Genomic DNA, 25,066 nt, shown 5'->3' on the forward strand with positions numbered 1-25,066 from the left:
ATAGATATAGGTATACATGCCAGAAGCTGGTGTTCGGCTATACATTTGGTTTGCAGCAGGCCATAACAGCAAACCGGTGCTCTACTAAGTACTAAAGATTCTTGCCATGAAGGGGGTGAATCATTTTGAGACTGGGGAAGTCATTATAAGTCACACTTTTCTGTTGAATTTGGGGAACCACTTGAAGCACTGGTTGTATTGAGCTATTTAAATCATTTTTGTTTGATTTGTTCATTGCAATTAATTGAAAGTCTGTAAAATTATTTGACAACAATCTGATTTTGAATGGGGTTGAATAATTTTGATTACAACTGTGTGTATATATGTGTGTGTGTTTTAACAAAACTGTGTGTATATATGTGTGTGTGTTTTAACAAAACTGTGTGTATATATGTGTGTGTGTTTTAACAAAACTGTGTGTATATATGTGTGTGTGTTTTAACAAAACTGTGTGTATATATGTGTGTGTGTTTTAACAAAACTGTGTGTATATATGTGTGTGTGTTTTAACAAAACTATTAGGTTGTCTTTTTACTGTTAGTAAATGAATCCATTGACACTTGGGAATGTAAACACTCATCCATATATAAATAATAAAATAATAATTATAACAATTATCATATATCACCTTTATTTTGTTCAATCGTGTTTTTAGAATTATTATTATTATGCAAACAGATTTTACTGCCAGACAGATCAGCCAGTCTAGTCTGCCCATCACTGCAGGGCGTAGCTCAGGAAAGGGAACAGGTGCTCCTAAGCTGGAACATCAAGCTCTGCTGAAGGCCGAGAGGAGGCAGGAAGTGGCGCATCAGGTAAGAAGTCAAAAAATTTGCTAACGGTTTGAGAACTTACCTGGGCTCCACCAGGCTGCAGTCACCTACTCTATAAGAGATCTAAGCCTGGCAATGCAGTCAATGAGCTGGTCCGGTCTTCTGGCTCTTAATGGAGGTAGTGACCTGCGCCCCGTGGATTTTAGGTAGGTTATCACAAATTGTTTGACTACTTACACTGGAGGGGCACCAGGGCACTCCTGGCACCATAACAACTACAGAGTGTTCCTTTAGCTGATTATTCTATGACTGCCCTTTTCTCATGAGTTGTGTGTAGCAATTAATAGGGTCCTAAGTACAGGCTGGGAAGTGTCACAGAAGATGTTTTCAGAGCTCTGGACTTGGCGAATGGGAACATAATTTGAAAACCGCAAGCACCATAAGAATAACAATTTTCTATTTTATTTATTAGACAAGCAATCAAATAACACATTTCATAGACATTGTAAGAAACCGAGAATGTGTTACAGAGGCTAACAGTTACATGTGGTAAAATAAGGAAGAAGAAAAAAAAAAGAAATATTACGGCATCGATCAAATTTTGTTTCAGAACGTTGCGATGTATCTTGTGAACTTGATACCCACCAGTCTATGACACATATTTTGCAAACTATCCCTTTGAAGAATAGCAAACCCCAGAGTAAAAGAGGATACAACACGGCTAGGTGATACAAAATGGGATGCAGATCATTTGCAGCAATAATGGACACATTTTGATAAGTCGTCTAGCAACAGGCAAGATATCTAACATGCATTTGAAGAGGGCAGCCGGTCTGCAATAGGCATTCTACTTCTGAATAATTCAAGGGAGTACTAGAGTGTGTACTGGAAGGTAGATTGCAAAAATAACCATTTATTAAGGAAGAAAAATATAGTATATTACCGTAATCCGAAAACGAGCTTGAATCCTAAAGCTTTAATTGTTCGGATTTATCTAACATGTGAACAATTTCCCCTTAATGCTATGAGACTCTAAATCAGGTTAACCCCTCCAGCTACATCTATCAGAATCCTACAGCAGCCAGTGTGGTTTAACAACAGATTAAAGACCAAGGCTGGAAATTCCACCACGTTGTGGGCAGCAATGACAAAAGGCAGTGAAATGACTCTCCATTAATGTAGTGTTCCTTTATTGGTGTCCAAAAACAAATTCATTTCAGGTTTTAAAAGGTCCTTGAAAAAGACTTAAATGTGACCAGTTTTGAGCACCATTAAAGGAACGGCATGAAGCAGTGCTTGGTCGCCTTACTATTTTATTACTAACTATGGTGGAAGCAGGGTCTGGGTCACCCTCGGAGAAAGTGTGCGTCTTGTTAAAAAAAAACAGCAATAAGCAAAGTAGTTGTGGATGAGCACAGGAAATGTGCAGAAAATTGTGATAAGTTTGTGGGATACAGGCATGAGTATGATTACGAAAGGGTGGGCCAAGCCCAACTTGTATACTGTGTACCGTGGGGTAGGCAACGTTCAGGGCTCCAGACTACATCTCCCCTGATGCTTTGCCAGCATTATGTCTATCAGAGCCTTATGGAAGGTGTAGTCCACAACATCTGGAGTGCTGAGTGTTGACAAAATATAAAAAGGAAAGTGGATATTAGCAAGCCATATTTTATTCCCAACTGAACATGGTAAAAATGCAGTATTGCTTAATAATATTAAAGTAGTCATTAGAATGCTTCTTTGTCTGTTTTCTACTCCCACTTACTTGGAAGCCACAGAGTGCTTTGTTTCTGTGTTCTTCCTATTCGTCGTGTATTTGTCTTGTCATACAAGACCATCACATTGACCATGAAATATGTAAATTGGATGAATGATGAAAAATGTAAATCAAGACCTTTTTGAAAGAGTTTGTCTCAACCGCCCACGCTTGTTCTTGGCAATGGGCATGACAAAGAAATACGTAAATCCAGAAAAGAAACCATTGATTGCTATCTGATTTCCATAGGACCGAGGACTCTGAGAATAAGCAAAGAAGGGATCTATTAACGGGCAAGCAGCTCCACAGAAGAGACGAGGGAGGAGGGAGAACATTTCACAACGAGATAGAAGAAGGTAAGACCAGGGAATTCAGATCATTCTATCAGCAAGTCACACAACAACAAGGTATTGTCCTTAAGTATGTCCTGGAGATTCACCACCCAAGTGCTAAATTAGACAATATGATGTCTAATATGATTTTTTTACCATCACTTCTGAGCTCAAACCATTTGCCAAGCATAGTCTCACATATTATAACATGAAACAGAAGCTATCCATCACCGTTGGTAGGACAGTAGTTGCAAATAGTAATGCTTTCTGTGTATTGTAAATCTGGGTGAGATTTGAAGACTGAGGCTTGCAAGGCCTATCCTGCCACTACATTGAAATGGCAGAACTATCAGCTGTGGCAGCCAAATGCTGGAGTTAATACGAAAGGACCGTTCAGGCAAAAAAAGAAAGGTGGATATAATCTTACAAGGAAAATGACTGCGATAACGTAATTGCCAAGGAGATGGGTAATGGGGTATGATAACTGCGGAGGGGTGGTCAGGGAGATGTTTAATGGGGTTTTGCTAATTACAGCTGAATATATTTAACCCATCAAAGACTAAGCATGGAATGATACTATGTTAACAATTTGTTCATTTCAAGTACAGTAACAAAATAAAATAGCCCATTAAATGGGCAACTGCCAGGCCAAATAGAGATACAAGTACTATATAATCTGTTTATTCCTCATGGGCACAGGGTCTTTAGAATTATACTGTTATGAAATATCAATGGTCTTCAAGAGGTGAACGCTCTTAATTTTGCCTGTTCTGCTTTCTATCTCACTGTTTGCCCTTAATCTATAAACAATTTGTAAACAGGATAATTGATTCTGTCCTCACATGGGCCACACTGCTCCCATGCCCTCTCCTTGGCAGTGCCAGTATTAAGCCACTGAGCGCCTCTGAGGACATTGTGATTTTATGCCCACACCACCTGCAAGTAACCCGCCTCATCCGTTGCCAAGAGCTGCAAAAAGGCTGAAATTAGTGGACGGATGCTTTGGTAAGAGAACCAGGTGTCGGGCAGTGGATCCAGCTAGAGCCATCTTCTCAGTGTACCACACATCGTAATAGCAGAGCACGACCTATCGTTTTACAAATCATCATTTCTCATCATGTCATCATTCTAAAGCTATTAAAAGCATGGATTCATGTAAAATAGAACCCGCTCCCCACTGTACCAAGTACTTCAAAACAGCCAAGAACACTCACTTGGTGATTAAAAATATGCATTTAAAAGAGTGTGTATTAGTTAAAAAAATATATATGTGCCTGAGTTTGCTTATAAGCGAAACTGAGCTTTTTTTTTTTTACCCGTTTATATGCTGTTTTGCAGCAGTTATTATATAGTACGGTTTCTCTGAATCCTATTTTGCTTTGTCACTTAATAGATGTGATCTTATGTCCCAATTAGCAGGGCATTCTCAGCTCCTTAAGCATGGCTAACCTGCAAATAATTGTTCTGCAGAATCATTAGCAATACTGACAAAAAGTATTCCCGAAAAGCTGGAGCAGGGAGGAGTACCGCCAACTGACATCGCCAACGTTGACGCCAGCCTTAATAGTGAGGTGAGTGCCGGCTCTGGGGGTTTCAATGATTTTGCAAGCAAATAATATTTATATTCCAATGCTTATTCTTTATTGTTTAATTGCAAATAGTTAATTTAACATGGTGATGTTCAAATGACCACAACATTTTACAAAATACACTAAAATAAATCACTGTACACACAAGCAACAAAGCTCAAAATATTTCTCGACTACTTAAAATATACAAGGGAATTATGCACACACACAAAAAAAAGTTTTCAAATCTTACAAGGCTATTTAAAACCACATATTGTAAGCTAATTAATCTGGGGGTATATACTAACTTCAAATTTTTGCTTTGTTGTGGTCATGTCTAATGGGCACTTGTGGGTGGAGAAGTGGGGTGCTCAACACAAAGAACCTGGTCTGGGCTCAAGCTGACTACTCAAGGGATTTATTCCCAGTGTGTGGCCATATTGTGCTATAATATATAATATAATATATATTATTACTATGTCAGAGTAACCCGATACTGACTGAGAAGAATGGAAGTTGAATACAACAGCAACTTGAAGGTAGATACAACCTTACCTTAAGTCCTGGTTGAATCTAAACTTCATAAGTCCCTAACCTCCTTATGATGGTATTTCAGATACCCGTTCGTTTTCGGTTCCTCCCGAACTGCTAGAGGCTGAGTTATTATAGCTCGCAGTTCGGGTGTTGATTCGAACGTTCTCCAAAAGGAAATGCAGTGTCCAAGTAAATTCTCCCAGCAATCAGACGTATACCCAAACATCAACCTAAACTAAATGAAGGGTACAACAGGAATTAATTTATCAGGCCAACTGGCCGGTTTATATGCAAGTAAGCTCAATTGAGCAGGGTCCTCTTCAACCTATTGTTCCTGTAATTTTATTTGTAATTGTCCTATTTATAGCTAAATCCCCTCTCATGATATTGTAAAGCGCTACGGAATCTGTTGGCGCTATATAAATGGCAATAATAATAATAATAATAATAAGTCCCCATGCAAGGGGTTTACCGTGACATATTCCAGGGGCATTCCCCACTGGACCTGAGAGGGGACTATGGCAAAGTACACACTGTAATTATATTGACTCTCAGGTGGAGGACACTCCTACACAAAACAAGATGATCCCTCCCCTGTGCCTGTGAGATAATTGAGTAGGGAACTGTACTAAACTCAATTATCTCCAGGCACAGAAAACATACATTTTAACAACACCCTGAAAGTACCCCCAAAACACATGGAAACCCTACAAAAGTTCGGGATTTCCATGGAAGTCATAATTTGCACACGAGGCTTCTGCCCAAAACAGTTCCAGAGAATCAGGGTTTGCAGTCGGTCTAGTTTGGTAGTTTAAAAACTGAACAAACTACCGAACATGGTCAATAGTCTTACCCTGGAGCTTGTTCCCCTCATCCAACCAAACTATTCCACCGAACAGTGCCTTTCTAAGTTGTGTAGAACCGAACGCAGGCAATGATGGAAGTGCAACTGTGTTTCGGAGTTTCCGTGTCCGATTTTAGTTCCACGAAGTCGACGACTAAACACCACTGCCTACGTTCATGCGAACAAGATGGCCGCCACCTCGTGGTCATTCATGTGAACAGCAGCAACCCAGACAAACAATTAAAACACTGCGGTTAGAATCGTTACCAAGTGTTAATAGGGTTTAACAAGCTCCCAGGTGGCCTCAGGTTCGTGCGGCTGTTCGGTTCCCGAACCACATAATCCCAATTGCACAACCAGAGCCTTTTTGAAGTATATTAGCCAAGGTCAATTGCAGGGGCCATAGTCCTGAGGCAAGAGGTTGGCCAGCAGCCCCTTCCAAGAACCCGTGACGAGGTTCAGTTCATCGCACTCCTCTTAACCATCCTTATCCTAACTGACTTTTCAACCTTACAGGGATACTATAGGCACCCAGACCACTTCAGTTTATTGAAGCGGGACCGCCGCTAAACTGTTAATTGACCGGGTTGCTCTGTGATGTGTGTTACTGTCTTAGCATCCCTATCATGTATTTTCCCTATTTTAGTCGTGTATTTCACTCTATGTATACGTCAGAGCTGCCTGCTCCCTGTTTGGGAGTGCCGCCACGAAGGGATTCCATTCAACTCCTGAACAGGGACCACCACGAAACCACATTTAGAATGTTGATACAGAACGTTCACATCTCATAACAAGGTGTCAAAACCACAAACGCACAGGAAGCCACAGTGCATGCCTCCCCTGGGTGGCAGCCCGTTGGTTAGATGAACGCCACCCAGGGGGAGCATTCGCGGATGACTTCCCACCTTGTTCGGTTTATGATCGAGGACCTCCCCGGCACCCATTGGACTGTTCCCACCAATCAATAAGAACTTTTAGTCGCCTAACTGGCACTGGACATCCTCACACAATGCATGAGGACATTCAGCGTCATATTGTCTGGAGTCTGTATGTGCAGGTTTTCGATATAAAACGCTGCAATACAGAGTTTACCCCCTCTGCTGCCGCACTTGTGACGTCACCTCTATCTGCATCATTGGAGTGTCATTAGCCAGCCCAGGACAATAGTTCTGATGGCTAATGTGAATCCTCTGCAAATTTGTCATGACATTTTGGCACCAAACAGGCATGGTCCCTCCTCCATGTTGACCATGTCCTCTCCTCTGCCCAGGGGAGGAGTAATGACAGCTGTGGAGAATTGGGCTGCAGGGAGAGCTTGGCTTCGGAGATGAATCAAGGGGAGTTTCAACTTTCTTTCTTTTTTCAGGGGGGCAGAGCAGCACAGCAAGGTTTACTTGTGAAAAAAAATGGTTTTAGGTTGATAAAATCTTTTATTGCAGTTGCCCTTATGAATTCAGGAACAGTCAGCCTTTAAAAGTCAGCATTTCAATGGGTGTATTTTAACTGTTTAGGCTTTGTCTAATTTTAACATGGGGTATAGAAATATTGACCCACATAGAATTCTAGGGTCCGCTATAATTAATGCTGATTACAATATATATCATTATCATTATATAAAATGAATCAAATAGGGCAAAGTTAATATTAACAAGCAAGGTTAAACTACTAGGGGATTGTATTCCCTCATAACTAAGTCAGACATATTTGGTTAATTTGACTAATATTATCTTGCCATTCACCTTTTACAGGCCTTTTCAGGGAGAGGTTTACAGAAGGAGCTGTCTAAAAAGATAATCTCTAAAAAAGAGCGGCGACTGCTGAACACCGAGATTGATTTCAATAAATGTAACCGTTTTGGGAAACTGTGCTCCCCGTTCCAGGCCTTGGCCACTAGCGTAAGCATGCTCTGCACCCATTTATTGAGGACAACGGATTCCAATGTAGTGTAGTAATTAGCAAAGCGCAGATGTAGGTAAAAAAGAAAGGCCACTGTAGATATTTTAAAAATAGAACCCCCATTAATGTCTGATGGTCTATACACTATCTTCCAACCTGTCCTTAATCTACCCTTCTCTCTCCTACATTGTGCTCCCATAGTCTGTCCTTCTTTCTCTTCAATCATTCCTCAGTTCAAGTTTGCAGCTGCTGCCTCTGCCCCTGATCTGCCTGCTTAGCTGACATAATCAGAAGTGAGTCTCTGAGCCAATCACAATGCTTTCCCATAGGATTGGCTAAGACTGTCAAAGAGGCAGATTAGGGGCAGAGCCAGCACAATTCAAACACAGCCCTGGGCAATCAGCATCTCCTCATAGAGATTAATTAAAATCTATGTATGACTATGAAGAAAGTTCACTGAATGTCAGTGCTGCTCAGGAAGCACCTCCAGTAGCCATCTGAGGAGTGGCCAGTGGAGGTATCACTAGGCTGTAATGTAAACACTGCATTTTCTCTGAAAAGACAGTGTTTACTGCAAAAAGCCTGAAGGGAATGATTCTACTCACCAGAACAAATTCAATAAGCTGTAGTTGTTCTGGTGACTAGTGTCCCTAGTAGTTCTAGTCTCCCTTTAAACAGAATTTGCTATAAAGGAAGTGTAAACATTAGATGACTCTTTACAGGAAGTGTTTATGGAAGGCTGTGTAAGTCACATGCTGGGAGATGTGACTAGGACTACATAAACAAACTGATTTAGCTCCTAAATGGCAGAGAATTGAACAGTGAGACTGCAGGGGCATGATCTATACAGCAAAACTGCTTCATAAAGCTAAAGTTGTTTTTGTGACTATAGGGTTCCTTTAATTAGCCTTTCCAATTAAGAAAAAAATAATACAAATTAATCCTCTAACGCTGAAAGCTCTGCACTGTATGTAATGTACAGAGGTTTAATATGTTACAATGAATGTATTACAGGAAGTGCAGGAATTCACTCTGCCCAGGAACCTGCCTTTGAGAATGAGAAGTAACAGTGGAGTGGGCACAGAGGGGCCAGACTGGGCATTCAGTCAGGGTGCCAATCCAGGAAAGTCCAGGAAAACCTCTCAAACCTCTCAAGTTAAAACAACGTTGCTTCCTGAGTTGGATAAATTGTCGAGGCTCAATGTGGTATGACGAGAGTGCTGCCCATTCCTTTCTGGGTATACACTGAATCCACTTCCCTATCAGCAGCACTCTCCGTTGGTAACATAAAGGTGCCTCACGTCTGAGACCGTCGAGTTCAGGTTGCTGTGGATTACAGCTGTGTCTTGGCCGGACAAGCATAATATGAGTTACAGTGCTCATTGACAAATGGGCCAGAGATGACTTATCCCTGTTCACGCACTTACAGTTTGCATTGAATTGTCCCCATTTGTACATTACACCAAGAACACCAGCAAATTGTTACCAGTAATGAACTAATTCAGCATTTTGTGATAATTCCAAACAACATTTTGATGTTTATCGATGCACAAGATTTTTCTGTGCCCATGGCTGCGATGCTACATGCTATTTAATGTCTAGATACCTATTAACAGGATTTTTTTCCCAGTAGGAAGCAGATTTTTCAGAACACGTAATATATCAATATCTATATAATGCAGCAAGTGCTGTTTTATGGCAACCAAATTATTTATAATGCTAGTTAAAAAAGGTGAAATGTCCTGGTGCCTGGTGCGTAATATTATAGGGGTTAAAGTGAGAATTCAAGGTAAATTCTTAGTGAATTTTAGATTTGAGATCAAAATCATGTTTTGTTTTGTTTTCTTTCCGGTTTTTTTTTTGCTTATGTATTTTAATAATTATACCTTTCCCAAGCACACTTTCCCTCTGTGCTGGCTCGGTGTCTTCCTCCAGTGATGTCCCTTCAATAAGGAACCTAATGTGCAGTGTGTGGATGTCCAATTCACAGGGTTAAACTGTGTTAGAATGCAGCAAGCGATTCTAGTGGCTCTCTGGTAGACAAACAGTAAAGGTTATCTTAACCCTGCATTGTAAATACTGCAGTTTCTCTGTAATCAGAGTTAAGGGGACAGGGGCACTTGACCCAGACCTCTTCAATAAGATGAATTGGTCTGGATGCTTATAGTGTCCCTTTAAGCTCTGCCCATGAAACAATTAGCCAAATATCACGCTCCTTGTTACAAAAAGTAATCCCTGATTTATCGTGTGTACAAGTAAAAATCTAAAGATAAGTACAAGAAATAAAACCAAGGACAAACAGAGGGACAAAAAATAATTAATGTTATAAAGAGTCAAAGTTTCTTTAGGTGTGATATGTTCTTAGGAATATATATTTTTTTAATTGAGATCATGTCTTGTGCTTTTTTTTTCTTCTTTAGAGTGATATTTAAAATGTAGTGCTATATTGTCCATGGCTTTTCTTTTCATGGGAAAAGGCAGTGAAAGAACATGCCAACACATCCCCTTTAATTTCACAGAAAAAAATGATAACGTAGCAAGAAAAATAATAAAAACGCATTGTACACTTTACAGATTGAAATTTCTCTCCTGTCATCTTCTTCCAGCATCTTTAACGGAATTCTTTACACCGTTTATGCGTAGCTGTATTTGTTCTTTATTGTCTTTAAAGAGACATATAGATTTAATGTTATTAAGGAGAGAAGCAGAAAAATGAGTTTAGGTTTGGTCTAATTAATCATATAAATGATTCACAGCTGTGACTTCCAATAACTCATTTTTACGTCCATGCATAATTACGAGGCAGCTGCATAATACACAATGCTTGTATTTTACATCGTGGTCGCCAGATAGCTGTAAATATACCTCGTTTTCAGGGCTGTAAAAGTTGGCGTGAATATTACTTGCCCTTTCGGAAGTTATCAATTTTTTGTTATCCGCTTTAAAAATGCCAGTTGCGTTCACCTTGTGAGACAAGCCGAAGGTCACAGCGCCTTGTAATCAGGCAGACGTCTTATTACACCCCTTGGCCAGCCATCGATTTGATGTTCCTAAAGTCATCGCAGATTTACGTTATTGATGGCTGTAAGCATACACAGTCATGCGAGAGCAGCAGAACTCAAAGTTTGTAATCCGCAAACACAAACAGGGGAAATTACAAACGAGGTATCAATAAATTGATGCTAGAGTAAACCCCCTTTTTAACCCTTTTCATTGTTGAGCAATCAGCAAAGGAATACATTATTAAATCACACACTTTCCTTGCATGTCCCCCACTGCTAGAGGTTGCTGACTTCAGAAAATATTGCCCCAATGGGCTTCCTCTATTCTCATTAAATTCTTAACTCCTGCTATTCTGTTTTAATGCATTACATTTTTTGTTTTGTTTTCTTTAATCTTACATTTTTATTAATGTTTTAAACAACAGACACCATGATAATACATGGATATAAAAATATATATATATAAAAAACACACACACACACACAAACATAAAAACAATAAAAATTACATATCAGGTGAGTGATAGGTAACACATCGCTACATTTACATTTTAACAGTTTCATTTCTAAGATGCATTATATATGATAGGAGGCATTGCTAGGGTCAAATAAAACCTGGCCAAAAATAGTTTGGTGGCCCCTTCCTAAAACTCCACCACTGGCCCGTTACCAAACTCCACCCCTTCACACAGCTCTTGACATACTCACATTTACTAACAAACACACTTACACGGACAGACACATCAGATAGACACACAGACAAAGATTGAAACACACAGGCACACACTGCAAGGAAAGGCACAGACAGATACACACACAAAAACACAGGAAGCCATAGGCAGACACAGAGCTGTACACACTGACATAGGCACAAGCAGGTGTACACAGACAGAGACAGATACAGAGGGTAGGGTAGCCACCATTTTGCACCTTTGTGTGTCTAGTTGCACCACTATTATGTGTCTCTTTCAACCCCCTTGTATGTTTCTTACTTTCCCAGCCGAACTTATGTCTCTTACTTCCCCCAGCCCATTTGTATGACTTTTATTCCCCCAGCTCCTTTGTGTCCCTTATATATCCCCGCCCTGTTGTGTGTCTATTTCTTCCCCCCCCAACTCTTTTCTCCATCAAGCCCCATATTTCAACCCTGGGGGCTACAATGTCCGGGTGACTGGCAGGAGGGGGTGCTGCTGCCAGTTTAACCATGTAACATGGCCTGCAGACCTCTGTATAGGATATTATATATCCTTTTCCCGGTCTGACAGGAAGCTAAGAGCAGCGGCAACTTCTTGTCAGACAGGGTAGATGATTAATAAAACCCTCTACAACAGGCCGCAAGGCTACACTAATATGAGGTAAGCAGGCATGCAAGGGGAGGGGAAGGTAGCAGACATGCAAAGTGGCTGGAGGGAAGAAATAAACACACAGAGGGGTTGGGGGAAGAATAGCCACAAATCGGTTGGGGCGGGAAACAGGCACACAAAGGGGCTGGGGGAAGTAAGAGACACAAAGGGGGTAGGGGAGTAAGAGTCACACATTGGTACTGGGGGAAATAAGAAACATATAAGGGGGTTTGTAAGAGACACAAAGGGTGGGCTAAGATACGGGATTAAGAGACACACAGGTGAAGGAATTCATTTTTGGGGATGGAACAACCAAATGTATCTTTGCCTGTGTAGCCCAAGGCCCTTCTCCCGGCCTGCAAATAAATCGTGTTTTTGGGAATTGATACCTCTGCTACAACCAAGCTATTTGCTCACAGATAGACATGAAGATACAATGCACATGAGTGTCTCATATTGATACCGGAGAAACTGACGGAAGCCAAGCACAGAGAGATGGACACAGGTTTCTTCAGGAAGGAAGAGATTCTTTATTCGGTTCACCGATCGGGACTCAGAGGGACTAATGTCACCAAAATACAACAAGTTCTGAGCCCCGGACAATAGTGCAGGCTCCTTATATAGGCATATAACTCCTCCCATATTAAGCTCCACCCGCACATTCTCTTAACCAATCAAAACAAATAAGAACTAACTTCCTGCTTGACCGCATGGCTTGTCCAGCACAATGGAGGAGGGGAATACTACATCCTGTATTCTCGCACATGCTCCGTACACTACTGATCGTATCTTGCCACGTGCAACCAACCGACCGATACGTCAGCGTATGCACGTACACATGCCACGTGGTAATCTCGGCCTGCTAAATTTACTTTTACCGAGATTCCACCACAATATGTTTACAGATTCTATTCTAGTAACCCCTTGTTGTCTCATACTATTGTGTAATCTCTCAGCTGTGTCTTGAACATGTAACACACCTCTGGGTATCTGACCCATGTATAGCACACATGGACATGATCCATATTCCTAGGTCAGTCGGCATTTTCCAGTTTAATAGGGGTTTATTAACTAAGTTCCGAATATGCTGAATTGAAGTCTGAACTGCAAAATTGAGGTTAAAACAGCCAAGCAGCGACTATGATAACATGTTGAAGAATTTCCAGACCCGCTATTTTGTCTCCGTTTGCCATTTTTATTTTACTTCTGTACAATTCTGAGTTTATGCGATTGTTATAAGCCCGCCGCTTCTGGAAATTGCTTTTAGTTTTTTATTTTACGAAGATCGTGTTTCGCAGTGAATATGGTTCGCTTTTAGACACTATTAATCAAAATCAAAATAAATGGGACTTATATTCTTTTTTTTCTTTTCAGCATCAACCACAGTTCTTTTCTGCTTTCCTCAGTTACACCAGGAGAATACAGTGAGAATGACTCACTGTCTGGACACTGCTTTATATACTTTTTTTTTTCCTTTGACAAATTGTTCCATTAATTTCCCTGTACATATCAGACAAATTTAGTAACGGAAACTGTTGGCAAATCTATGAGAACGTGGAACAAACGCTACCTAAGTTCTGGTCCTCCTGTTTGTGGAATGAATGTAAAGCACGTGTGGTCAAAACGTAGATTCACAGTGATTTTTAAACTACTATTCCCATGATGCCTTGTCAGTTTTTAGAATGGGGGGCATGGTTCTACAACAGTTGGGAATCTACTTTTTTTTTTTGTCTGATCCTGATCTAATGGTATTAGTTGGACAGAAAACTAAGTATCGCTCCTGAGTAGTGCTTTAACCCCGTAAGTTCGCAGTTGACTTCATTTTTGACCCTCATCTTTTGCTTCTGCCTAAGAACCGCACCGTCTCCGAGGCTTATCTGCTGCACTCTAATAAATTATCACCAAATATAAAAATTGCTTATGTTTTTTTATCTCTTGATGGCTGACAAGATTTATATCCCTTTTGATCTGGAATTGTTTTGGATTCGCCAAGCTGAGGGTCTACGGCAAATGGAAGAATTAAAATGATCTCATCCCATATTCTAATTATCTCCCAAACGTATCCCTATTGGTAAAAATTATTTGACGACATAAAGAGAATTCTACTTTGTATTTTTCATTCTTTTGTGTTGCCCACCTCCTGTTCTAAGTTGTTATTGCGGGAGGGGGGGGGGGGGGGAGGGTTTACTGTGAGAGCCCATGTGTCTTGCATCCCCCTCATTGCTTTATTTATCAATCCAGCAGTGAATTCATTGTTGTTTTGGTTTTATCCATTTCCCTATTTATTTTACTCAGTTTGTGCTCTTGGGGTTGTTGCCTGTATCCTGATTTATCTTGTGGTATATTTTTGATGCACGTTTTTATACAATATATATCATCTTGAATCTTCATATGCAGTAGTTCTCTGCACATGCATAATGTATTGCACATTTATTTATTTTGTGTTTCGAACGTGTTTATTTAGTATTTTGTGTTCTTTCACTTGTAAAACACAATAAAACTTAAAAAAAAAAGCACACTCCAATCCTTTCCATGTTATAACAACGCCAAATTAGATTAACCGACCGAGAACGTAGATTAAAACCTCATTATCTTGTCTACAAACAGAAGACAGATTAACATCTTCCAAGCTACAGAAACATAACACAGATTAACCCTCTATTAATGTCCATACAGAGTGCACAGTTTGCAGCTTCCCATCCCCGGGCCCAGGTACTCAGTATTCTGTGCCTGGTGCTCACACAAGGCAGACTGTCCCCTAATTGCTATTCCGAGCTGTCTGTTATAGCCTGGGTGCTGATGATGGACGAGCAGTAAACAAGCTTTCTGTGACGGACAGCAGGTTACGTGGGCTATCGTTACCTCGTCTGCTAAAACGTGCTAATTTGACTGAAATAATGCACTTTTTAAACTAATTATTTTTACATTTAAGGGAACGTTCTTAATTCTTTGCTTGATTAATTCACTGCTCAGCCTTTTTTAAAGGGTTGCTCCAACCATCATAACCACTACAACTGGCTGTAGTGGTTGTGATGGTAGATGTACTCTGGAGATGTTCCCCAGTAATGGGGCAAATACAATGGTCTTCTCTCTTGCCCATGTCCCTGCCAGGCACCGGGGTTCCTTTCAAATAAGCTTCCGACATCCGAGATCATCAGCTGATTGCTCTGCGCCAATTAATGCAACTCTATGCATAGAAATCTAACTCTTGTCCTGGGCTAGCTAATGATGACCCAATGACGCTGCTGGGAGTGGTCATGGTGGTTGGAGTAACCCTTTAATGATAAGCGTAGCGTGAGCAACACTCTACTGGTGGTCCCTCTGGCTCTTTATTTGTTTTGCAAGTGTTTTACCAGAAATAACACTTTGCTCTTGTTTTCAAGTCTGTCTACGGACGCCAGAAGATTGTAGAATGCAACACTTTGTGACATGCAATGCACGCTACCTAAAACAAACCTTATGTTGCCCTACGTACTAAGATGGACTTTTCAATAAGCATGTACTTTGATGCTAACGGTGCCAAGAATTCATCACAAACACACCGAGTAAGCTTTTAGCCATGTTACTCCAACTTTGCTGAACTTTACCCAGCACAGGTAGTAGCAGAGGCTGCTCCCCTGGACATTTTCTAATGAAGTCTTAAGCCATATATTTTGAACAAGACTTTTAATAACATTTCTAACGTTTAAACAACTCATACGTAACCATGAGCTAAGCACTCGTTGAGCTCTCCCTGGAGAAAGGTTCTAAATAAGCTGCTGTCGATTAATGGATCAAAGTCTGTTTAGACTCCTAAGCTATGACCTTAGAAGATGCAGTCATGTATTGGATAACTAAGACACAATTTACTTATTATTATGTACCTCTCCCCATGAACTGCCTCCCGTTACTTAGTTTCCTAAATAGAATAAATGTGTCATGTTTATAAAATATTTTTGGTCTTTTGTTACCAGAAGCTTTGGTGTCTGTTTCTGCAATATGTCAAACGTTCGGCAGACCTATTGCTTTTTTAGCAGACAAAAAGCTAATATTATAAGATACTTTTTCACCCGCAGTGGAATCTTTGACTTGAGATTTTAATTTAAAAATAAAAGGAAATGTAAAAGAAAAAGAAAAATGCCTGCTCCTTCTCAACATATCATTATTATTTAGGTAGCACTAACATATGCTGCAGCATTGCACAAAGGGAATATTAAAATACTATGGCAAACACGTTTATGTGAAAAGATACAAGTTGGCAAGGATCCGGTTTGAATAAGCTTAGTGTCTTATTTTGGTTTATTGATTTATTTTAGTTGAGAACATCATGTTTCTGTTTACTTTGCTTGTCATGATTTGTTTTCGTTTTTCAATGCCCATTGTACAGCTCTGTGGAATATTATTATTATAATTACTAGGATTTACAAAGTGCCAACATATTCCGCAGCACAAAAAAAACAAAACAGTACAATATTCACATAGACCAATACAAAAGATAAAGAGGACACTGGCCACGAGCTGAGCTTTTTTTATACAAAGTGCTTAGTTAGATAGCCCGTGAGCTTACAATCTAAAGGAATACTAGTTGGGTACTATATAATCATATTAAAAGCAGAAACACTGTTCATACAGCAAAGTTGTCAAGTTTTATTTAATTATAAGTTCTCATTAATTTAAACCTTGCGTTCGGATAAATTGACCAGCGCAATCTTCCTGCTGACACAGATACCCTGGCGTCATTGCGAGCACATTGGCGTCTGAACAGCCTGGACACGAGCGCAGGAAACTCTAGGGAGTCTAGGCCAGGGATTAACTACAGCTTACTCTCTGTAGTTGCTGTGATGGGGAGCAGAAGAACCACATGGAGGAAGGTTCTCCTGCTCTCCTCAGTCAGCCAATTCTTGGCATACAGGTTATGCTCGTCCTATGCTGTCCTACGGGTTGCTAGTTGGTGAGTGATCTATATTTAAATCATTTTTACTCTCACTCTATACATTTGCCAGCAATATATATATATAGAATTTATTGAAATTTAACCCCTTAAGGACACATGACATGTGTGACATGTCATGATTCCCTTTTATTCCAGAAGTTTGGTCCTTAAGGGGTTAAGGGAATAAATCCTTGTAGAAAACACAGGATTAAACCCCAATATAACAAGGGATTGGTTCATCAAACACATACGATATAAAAAATAATTTATAGGGCCATTATTTTAATGATTCTTTAAGTTTGGCCAGATTACGCTGTCATATGTCTGTAGACTTCTTGTTCAGGTAGACAATTTATTGAGACTGTATGAGTGTGGATCAGGAATATCTGTGTCACGCTATACACAAACTTGCTTAACTAAGGCCTCGATTTAATATTTTAAGATAAGATTTTCAAATGATTTTTATATTTTTGGAAACTTTTAAAATGATATTTTTTCAAAATATTAAAATATTCAAAAATATCATATGTAAAAAAATATCAATAAATAAAAAAATATATTTAAAAAAAATCTCAATATATTAAATGATTTAAGAAGTTTATCCAACAATATGATATAATGTGACAAATGCCCTGTGGTCTGGTCGTTTGGCACGAGCTCCTGGAGGAGCCTGCTAGCCAGCCTCCTGCCCCAGGATTATGGACCATACAAAATACCCTGCAAACTACTCTGTTCATGTGATTTGGGACTATGTTGTTCATGAATCGAACAACCGCACGAACCAGAGACCACCTGGGAGCTTGTTAAGCCCAATTGACACTGTGTTCCAGGGTAGATCTATGGATCTCTGTTCGGTAGGCTGTTCGGTTTTAAACTACCGAACTTGACCGACCATTAGCACTGATTCCATGGAATTGTTTTGGGCATAGGACCATGTACACGGTCAGTCAAAATTATGACTTCCATTGAAATCCCAAACCCCTGAACTGGTCTGGGTGATTTTTGGATATGTTGGTCAGCCAGACTGGGGCTATCCGGGGATGAGAAGTTTGTGGGGGTTTTCATGTGTTTTGGGGGTATTTTTTTTTTGTTATATTGCCTGTTTCTGTACTGAGAGATAATTTAATTATATGTTTGTGTGCTCAAGTAATTATCTCTCAGGCACAGGGGAGGAGTATGTTAGATGTTTGCTTGTAACAAGTCACCTCTTAGATCCAGGGGGAGGGATTATCCTGGTTTGTGTGGGAGTGTTTTGGGCGTGTTTGACTGTGTCTAAAACTGTATAAAAGCAGGCCATCTGGCCAGATTAAAGCATCCCAGCTTGTACTCCCAGAACTATGTCTCGTCTGGTTACTGGAAGGGGAAAGGGCTAATCACTGTTCCAGTGTGGAGGATTCAATGGAGAACGTCCTTTCCCTTACCACTCCCAGGACTGAGTGTCGTCCAGTGCCCGTGGGTGGATAGAGCGAGTTCCCCATTCAGTTCCAGGAGGGAGCGGTTCCAGGGCCCCAGTCAAGCCACGGCAACTGTGGACAGTAGTTCTGTGGTTTGTCCCCTGTTCCAGCTAGGAATCGGTCCTTGGTTGAGGTACCCAGCCAGGGGTACAGGGAGCTCCATTACAGCGTTCATTAAAACAATGGCCCTATAGATTTTTTTATTTTGTATGTCTATAATGAAAAAATCCCTTTTTATATTGTGCTTTATTCCTGTATTTTCGACAAGGATTTATTCAATAAACTGTGAATTCGAACAGGAGAACTGGGAATTATAGGTTTAAACAGCTGAGTGGGCATAATGGCATAACCCAAACCTTGGTTTAGTGGATAAACCCCACAAAGTACTATAATTTATAGTATACCTAGCTTGCCTTCGTCACGGAGTTAGCGGCCTTAATTACTGGCTTCTGCACAGGATTACCATATTGGGATTTGAATGTAGGGTTGGCCCGTGAAACACGTAGTCATGCAGTTTTATTTGCAAAACTTTCGTTCTGAAATACGTGTTTTATTCCTCGTTGTCCCTAAATCTAATCCTGAACTGAACGTCTACCTTTGCACTTCCAAAAGATCTGTTTCTTAAAGCACTATCTGTGTTGTGGCCCCAGCCTCCCATTGTGCATCATCACACAAGCACTGTGACCTGTGTCAGTCCCCCTGCCTTATAATTGCCAATTATATGCCTGCTTTCCCTCAAGCCACTGACCCAATCCTGACACCCAAATCAACATTTAATGCTTTTGGGAGGATCACCTGTCTATTATTACAAATCAGGATGCCCCTAATGGCTGGTGCTGTATGTCTCTGGAGAAATTTAATGGCCTCGGACATATTTTAGATGCTGAGTATCTGTCTAACCCGTGTCACATGGTATTTAAAGGGTCTATCGGCCAACCTAACCAAATGACAATAACATATATGCTGGGGCTGAAATTGTGGATTAACTGAGAAGTTAATATTGCACTTTACGATTTCAACTTAGATTCTCTTCCATATATCTACTAGTTGCTATCTTTATATTTATCTATAACCTTGATTTTTATTAGCCCCAATGTTACTTGTCACGTGGTGTGGTGTGAAATAGAATTGAGTCTATCTGAAAAAGTGCATGCATTCTTAATAAGTAATTATTGTTTTTTTTCTGGTATATACAGTATGATGCTGTAGAAGCCAAGCAGAAACCAAACTTTATGTAATTTTTTTCCAACTCTTTATTTAAAAAAAAAAAAAAACGACATACATAAATATTTAAATAAACAAATATACAGGAAGGAAATTTCACAATTCGATGTATGACTCGAGGCAGGACGAGCGCCTCAAGCTCGAATCGAGATATGGGAAGGATTTTGTAACGTGTAACGAATTTTACGTCCAATATGGACTCAAGAAGTAAAACGCAACTATAGTTAGATATTGAATAGCGTTAGTTTTTTTTATTCATTTATCACTAAAAATATAAAAAAGGCCACTTAGTAAGAAAGTAATAGGTTGTAGCTCTTTCCATTTAACACTGCGCGATTATTTGTGAATGGATCTTGGACCAGTTGTCTACCATAGGAGATTTCCCTTTTCTGGTTATCGATGTTTCAGGATTCCATTAATATATGGAGTATAACAGGCCTAGTCTCGCTATTCAATATTTTCAGATCCAAACTTTATATAATTTATGCTTTTACCTTCACTAAGATAAACAGTGTATTTTTTTTTCTGTTTCTGACAATAAAAACACTTTAAGTCCCTCACCTTCTCCATAACTCAAAATATGATTTACTAAGCTTTTTCTGTGTTTGCCTGGGTGCCTTACAATTCATTTATCGAATGATAAATTATAAAAAATTTTGTACAGACTTGACTTTGAATCTTTAATTTTTAAACAAAAAACTTTCTTCTGTCGAATTGCACACATCAATCAAACATTTACCTTATTTTCTTTTTATTGGTTGGGAAAAGCAAGTTGCACATTTAGACCAGTTGCTAGCTGCTGTCACCTACTTAGGAGATATGGCTTCAGTCGCTTTTTTCTATCGATAAAGTCAGCCACATTGACTTGAAAGTGTGTTGTCCAATTTTCTTAGGAAGTCTTCTTGCGTCAGGATGTCCCATAGCCATTCATCTGTGTCAAGGTAAGGAAAGAAGGTCTTTCTCTTGATTTGTGACTGCAGTTCAATTATTCCAATAATGCGTTTCTTTCCTCAAGAGCAGAAATCTCAAAACTCCCTCGGATGTCTCTTGACTTTAAAGGATTCTGGGAGTTGTAGTTCATCAAAATCGTTCCCAACAACAATATATATGTGCATCATCGGCGTGAAATTTCTTCTGCGTCATCCGATCATTTGTAGATTTTCCGTTGAGGAATCATTTTTAATTATTGCTGGGCTACATGATTCCCCCTAGTGGGGGGTTGAATTGTTTTGTCAAGGCCTTTATTCCTCAAATGCACATGAACACATGCTAGAATAGTTTCTCAAGGGGAAACAAAGAGGATGTAATACCCACATCTGGCTTTGCCTCTATGGAAGCAGCCATATACATTCCTACTTCCTGGCATGCCAGCAGCTTCGTCTCATAGGTCCACCATAAATTCCTCTATTCTTTAGCAAGTTTAAAACAAACACAACCAAATGTGTTTCACGACAAACAGCATCGTCAGAGGAATCAGCCTGAAGAAGCACTATTTTTCATGTGACTCATTCAGCCGAAACTTACAATCCATTGTAACGTTTACATAGGTTGATATGGAGCACAACCGCAGATTTCTTAGGACTTAGATTGTTGATTAGGATACTTAGAGAATAGAATAGGAACTGTGTATTCAATAATGGAAAATACTGGTACTGTATCTTTAATTACTTCGCTGTTGGTTTAATTGGAGTAAGCAGCTTCCGATATACATGCAATCTAGCACATTGGTGTTTGCAAGATTTAAGGAAATGGAGGAAGTTAGAAATTAAGTTGTATCAGGAGGTGTTCGTTTTGGAGTTAGAGATAGCAGGCCTGGGAGCAGCTGTAGCCTGAATGCTTAACGGACTTGAGAGCAGGCTGTAGCAGAAATGCTTGGCAAACTTAAGAGCAGACTATGGCAGGAATGCTTAGCGGTTTTGAAAGAAGGTAAGCTCTTATCACAGATATAACAATTGACTTAGCTTCCAAAGGGTGAAAAATCAGGTTCCCGGAGTTTTCTTCCGGGGAGGGTTGTTTCTCAGGCAGGATGAGGAAATTCCAGATACTAGCCGTGGGCGAGGAGAGGAGAAGGAGGGTGAGTAGAATTCCAGTCCGGTTCGGTACACAAGTAGAGGTCGCAGAGAAACTTTTAGGAGGGATGATATCGCGGTAACGCTGTTCAATAATCCAGCGTCTTGTATCTGGCGCTGTCGCATTATGTAGCGTGGGGAGACCGCGTCAGAGAAGAGGTGTGGCTAAACTCCGTCAACCCGGAAGAGACAAGGAATTACCGGTAGTTGAGGCATGACAGTACCCTCCCTGTAAGGAGCACCCACAGGGTGCTATCAACATGGATTAGAAGGATAGCGTTTGTGGAATGCGGCAATGAACCTGTTTGCATGGATCATAGAGGAGTTTTCCCAGGTATCCTCATCAATTCCGTAACCCTTCCATCTAATGAGGTACTGCAGAGAGCCACGATGGATCCGTGAATCCAGAATCTTCTGGATCTCGTATTCTTCTTCACCTTGTACCAAAACAGGATCGGGAGTAGTAATTACATCTCTATGGAAAGGGTCAGGAACATGGGGTTTGAGCAAAGAAACATGGAAGACAGGATGAAGTTTTAAAGTAGGTGGAAGCTTCAATTTCACAACGTTACGGTTGATAATTGACAATATTTGAAAAGGACCAAGAAAAAGGGAACTTAGCTTCTTTGAAGGACGATTGGTGGATATGTTTTTTGAGGAGAGCCAGACCAGATCACCAATTTTATAAGCGGGAGGAGGTTGTCTTTTAGTATCAAAAAACTTCTTTTGATTGGAGGATGCTAATTCAAGATTTTCATGTAATTTTCGAAATAGGGAAGACATGTGAGAGATTTGATTTGAAACGGTGGGGTTAGATGAAGGAATTGTATGAGCAGGAAACGAAGAGGGATGAAACCCATAATTGGAGAAGAAGGGAGTCATTTTGCTACTTGTATGAACTGAGTTGTTATATGCAAATTCGCCCATGGGCAACCATGTCATCCAATCATCTTGTAAGTGGGAACAATAACATCGTAAATATTGCTCTAAGCATTGGTTAACTCTTTCAGTTTGCCCATTGGTTTGGGGATGATAAGCGGAGGACAGTTTACGTTGAATACGAAGAGAAGCACACAATGCGTGCCGTGGTCGAGGAGAGGAGAAGGAGGGTAAGTAGAATTCCAGTCCGGTTCGGTACACAAGTAGAGGTCGCAGAGAAACTTTTAGCCGGGTTGATATCGCGGTAACGCTGTTCAATAATCCAGCGTCTTGTATCTGGCGCGGTCGCATTATGTAGCGTGGGGAGACCGCATCAGAGAAGGGGTGTGGCTAAACTCCGTCAACCCGGAAGAGACAAGGAATTACCGGTAGTTGAGGCATGACATCCATCATGTTTCACAAATATTAGCAGAACACATAACATTGTATTGCAGACATAGGCGTGTGCAGCCTATTGAATTAGGGTGTGAACCCTAAAGCACAAACACACACGCTGCATGTATATGTATGTGTATTCCCCCCCATATTTCATGTCCATCCCCCCACATTTCATGTCCATCCCCCCATATTTCATATCTCCCCCATATTTCATGTCCATCTCCCCATATTTCACATTCCCCATTTTTCATGTCCATTCCCCCATATTTCATAGCCCATGACAAAGTCATTCAGACGAAACGCATAGGGTGGCATGCTTTATTCTCTTACTGAATTTTTTAATTGTGGACTTTCTGAATCTACCTTGTCTCCATACCCTGATGGTCATATCTGTTCCTGGTGGGAAGACACTGAGTTTGATTTGATGATCCCTTTTACCACTGTCATTTTGTAAGTGCATACAATAAAGCTATTTTTTAATACCATACAGCTATACACTATGTTCTTCTTTTGTGCTTTATTTTAAGCATTCATCTTTATATAAGAGAAGAAAAGAAGCACTTGAAGAGGACTGGTTATACCCTGCCTTTTTATTCCTATGTTTGTGAGTGCATTTTAGTTTCCTTTTTATGTTTTTTAAAAAAAATTCTATCTGCACTATTTGGTCTTCCTTTGTATTTTTAGGTTGTGCTTTTTGTTGTTCTATATTTATGATATTGAAGACATCGAGGAGTCTTCGCACTTTCTAATTTGGGGTATTTATATATGTGTATATTTTTCCCCTTTTGATAGCCACAAGGGTTTTTTTGCAGTTTGTGCAAATTATTTCTTTTTGGCTCACTAAGAGGAAGGTGGTGAAATATTTATCAATGAATCATTAGTAGTACTATTGAATCCATGATAAAGAGTTCACCCCCCTTCCTCATTCCATGCACTTACCTGGTCCTGGGAGCTCCTCTCTCTTTTCTCCCACACAGCCGTCTGCAAAGAGTGCTGGAAGGAAGTAACGCCATTGCGTGTGACCTCGCTTCATCGCAGCGCTGGTAGGGGAGGGAGAGAGGGAGGGAGAGTTGCTGCTTGCACATCTCCACCAGCGGGCAGCAAATGGGGGCATGTGGTGCTGGCATAGTGGGGAAGCCAGCGGGCCCCCTCTTCACTAATATGGGGAACAGCTCATTCTAGCACATTACATTGTCCCAGAATGAAGGTTCCCGGGACCTGGGACAGTCCCACAAAAACCCAAACGGGCGATCCAGGCAGGGCCGGCGCGTCCATAAGGCGGCACAGGCGGCCGCCTTAGGGCGCACCGGCTCTGGGGGCGCAAAATTCCAGTGACCGGCAGGAGGGAAGTGCTCCCTCCTGCCTGGTCACCTCCTGGATCCCCGGAGCGGAGCGGAGCGGCGCGGCGTGCGGCTGAACTGAATTAGGGGGCGGCGAGGGAGCTCTGATCTCTCTGACCGGCTCCCTCGCGCGCCTTTTGCTGATGCCGCGGGAGCCGGAATATGACGTCATATTCCGGCTCCCGCGGCATCAGAAAACAGCCTGCGAGGGAGCCGGTCAGAGAGATCAGAGCTCCCTCGCCGCCTCCTAATTCAGTTCAGCCGCACGCCTCCCAGCAGCCCCACTAGACCACCAATGAGAGACCCACGCCAGCTCTCCAGGTAGGGAGGCTGGGTGGGACATTTACATTTAATTTAGATTATTAATTACTGTGTGTGCATGTGAGTGTGAGTGTGTATGTCAGTGTGTATGTGTGTCTGCGAGTTTGTGTGTGTCTGTCAGTGTGTGTGTGTGAGTGAGTGTGTGTGTGTCTGTCAGTGTGTGTGTAAGTGTGTCTATGTGTGTCTGTCAGTGTGTGTGTAAGTGTGTCTATGAGTTTGTGTGTGAGTGAGTGTGTCTGTCGGTGTGTGTGAGTGTGTGTGTACGCATGTGAGTATGTGTGTCTGTCAGTGTGTGTGTGTTCGAGTATGTGTCTGTGAGTTAGTGTGTGTGTGTGTGTGTGTGTGTGTGAGTATGTATTTTTCTGTATGCCTGTCTGTATG

General features: G+C 40.8%; 2 protein-coding genes across 2 annotated transcripts in view; one reads left to right on the forward strand and one right to left on the reverse strand.

Annotated features, from left to right (window-relative positions):
• The window catches only part of LOC134611835 (WD repeat-containing protein on Y chromosome-like), a 54,200-nt gene extending 44,270 nt beyond the window's left edge, over window positions 1–9,930 (forward strand). The window contains exons 18-21 of the mRNA XM_063456094.1: window positions 2,779–2,885; window positions 4,332–4,432; window positions 7,556–7,702; window positions 8,718–9,930. Of these exons, the coding sequence (XP_063312164.1) occupies window positions 2,779–2,885; window positions 4,332–4,432; window positions 7,556–7,702; window positions 8,718–8,915 (553 nt within the window). The 3' untranslated portion in view covers window positions 8,916–9,930. The remainder of the gene's footprint in view (window positions 1–2,778; window positions 2,886–4,331; window positions 4,433–7,555; window positions 7,703–8,717) is intronic.
• Window positions 1–25,066, reverse strand: part of GNA13 (G protein subunit alpha 13) — a 598,177-nt gene that overhangs the window by 155,268 nt on the left and 417,843 nt on the right. The gene's annotated exons all lie outside the window — the stretch shown is intronic.

This window comes from Pelobates fuscus, chromosome 5 (assembly GCF_036172605.1).
Source record: "Pelobates fuscus isolate aPelFus1 chromosome 5, aPelFus1.pri, whole genome shotgun sequence".
NCBI classification, from domain to species: Eukaryota; Metazoa; Chordata; class Amphibia; order Anura; family Pelobatidae; genus Pelobates; species Pelobates fuscus.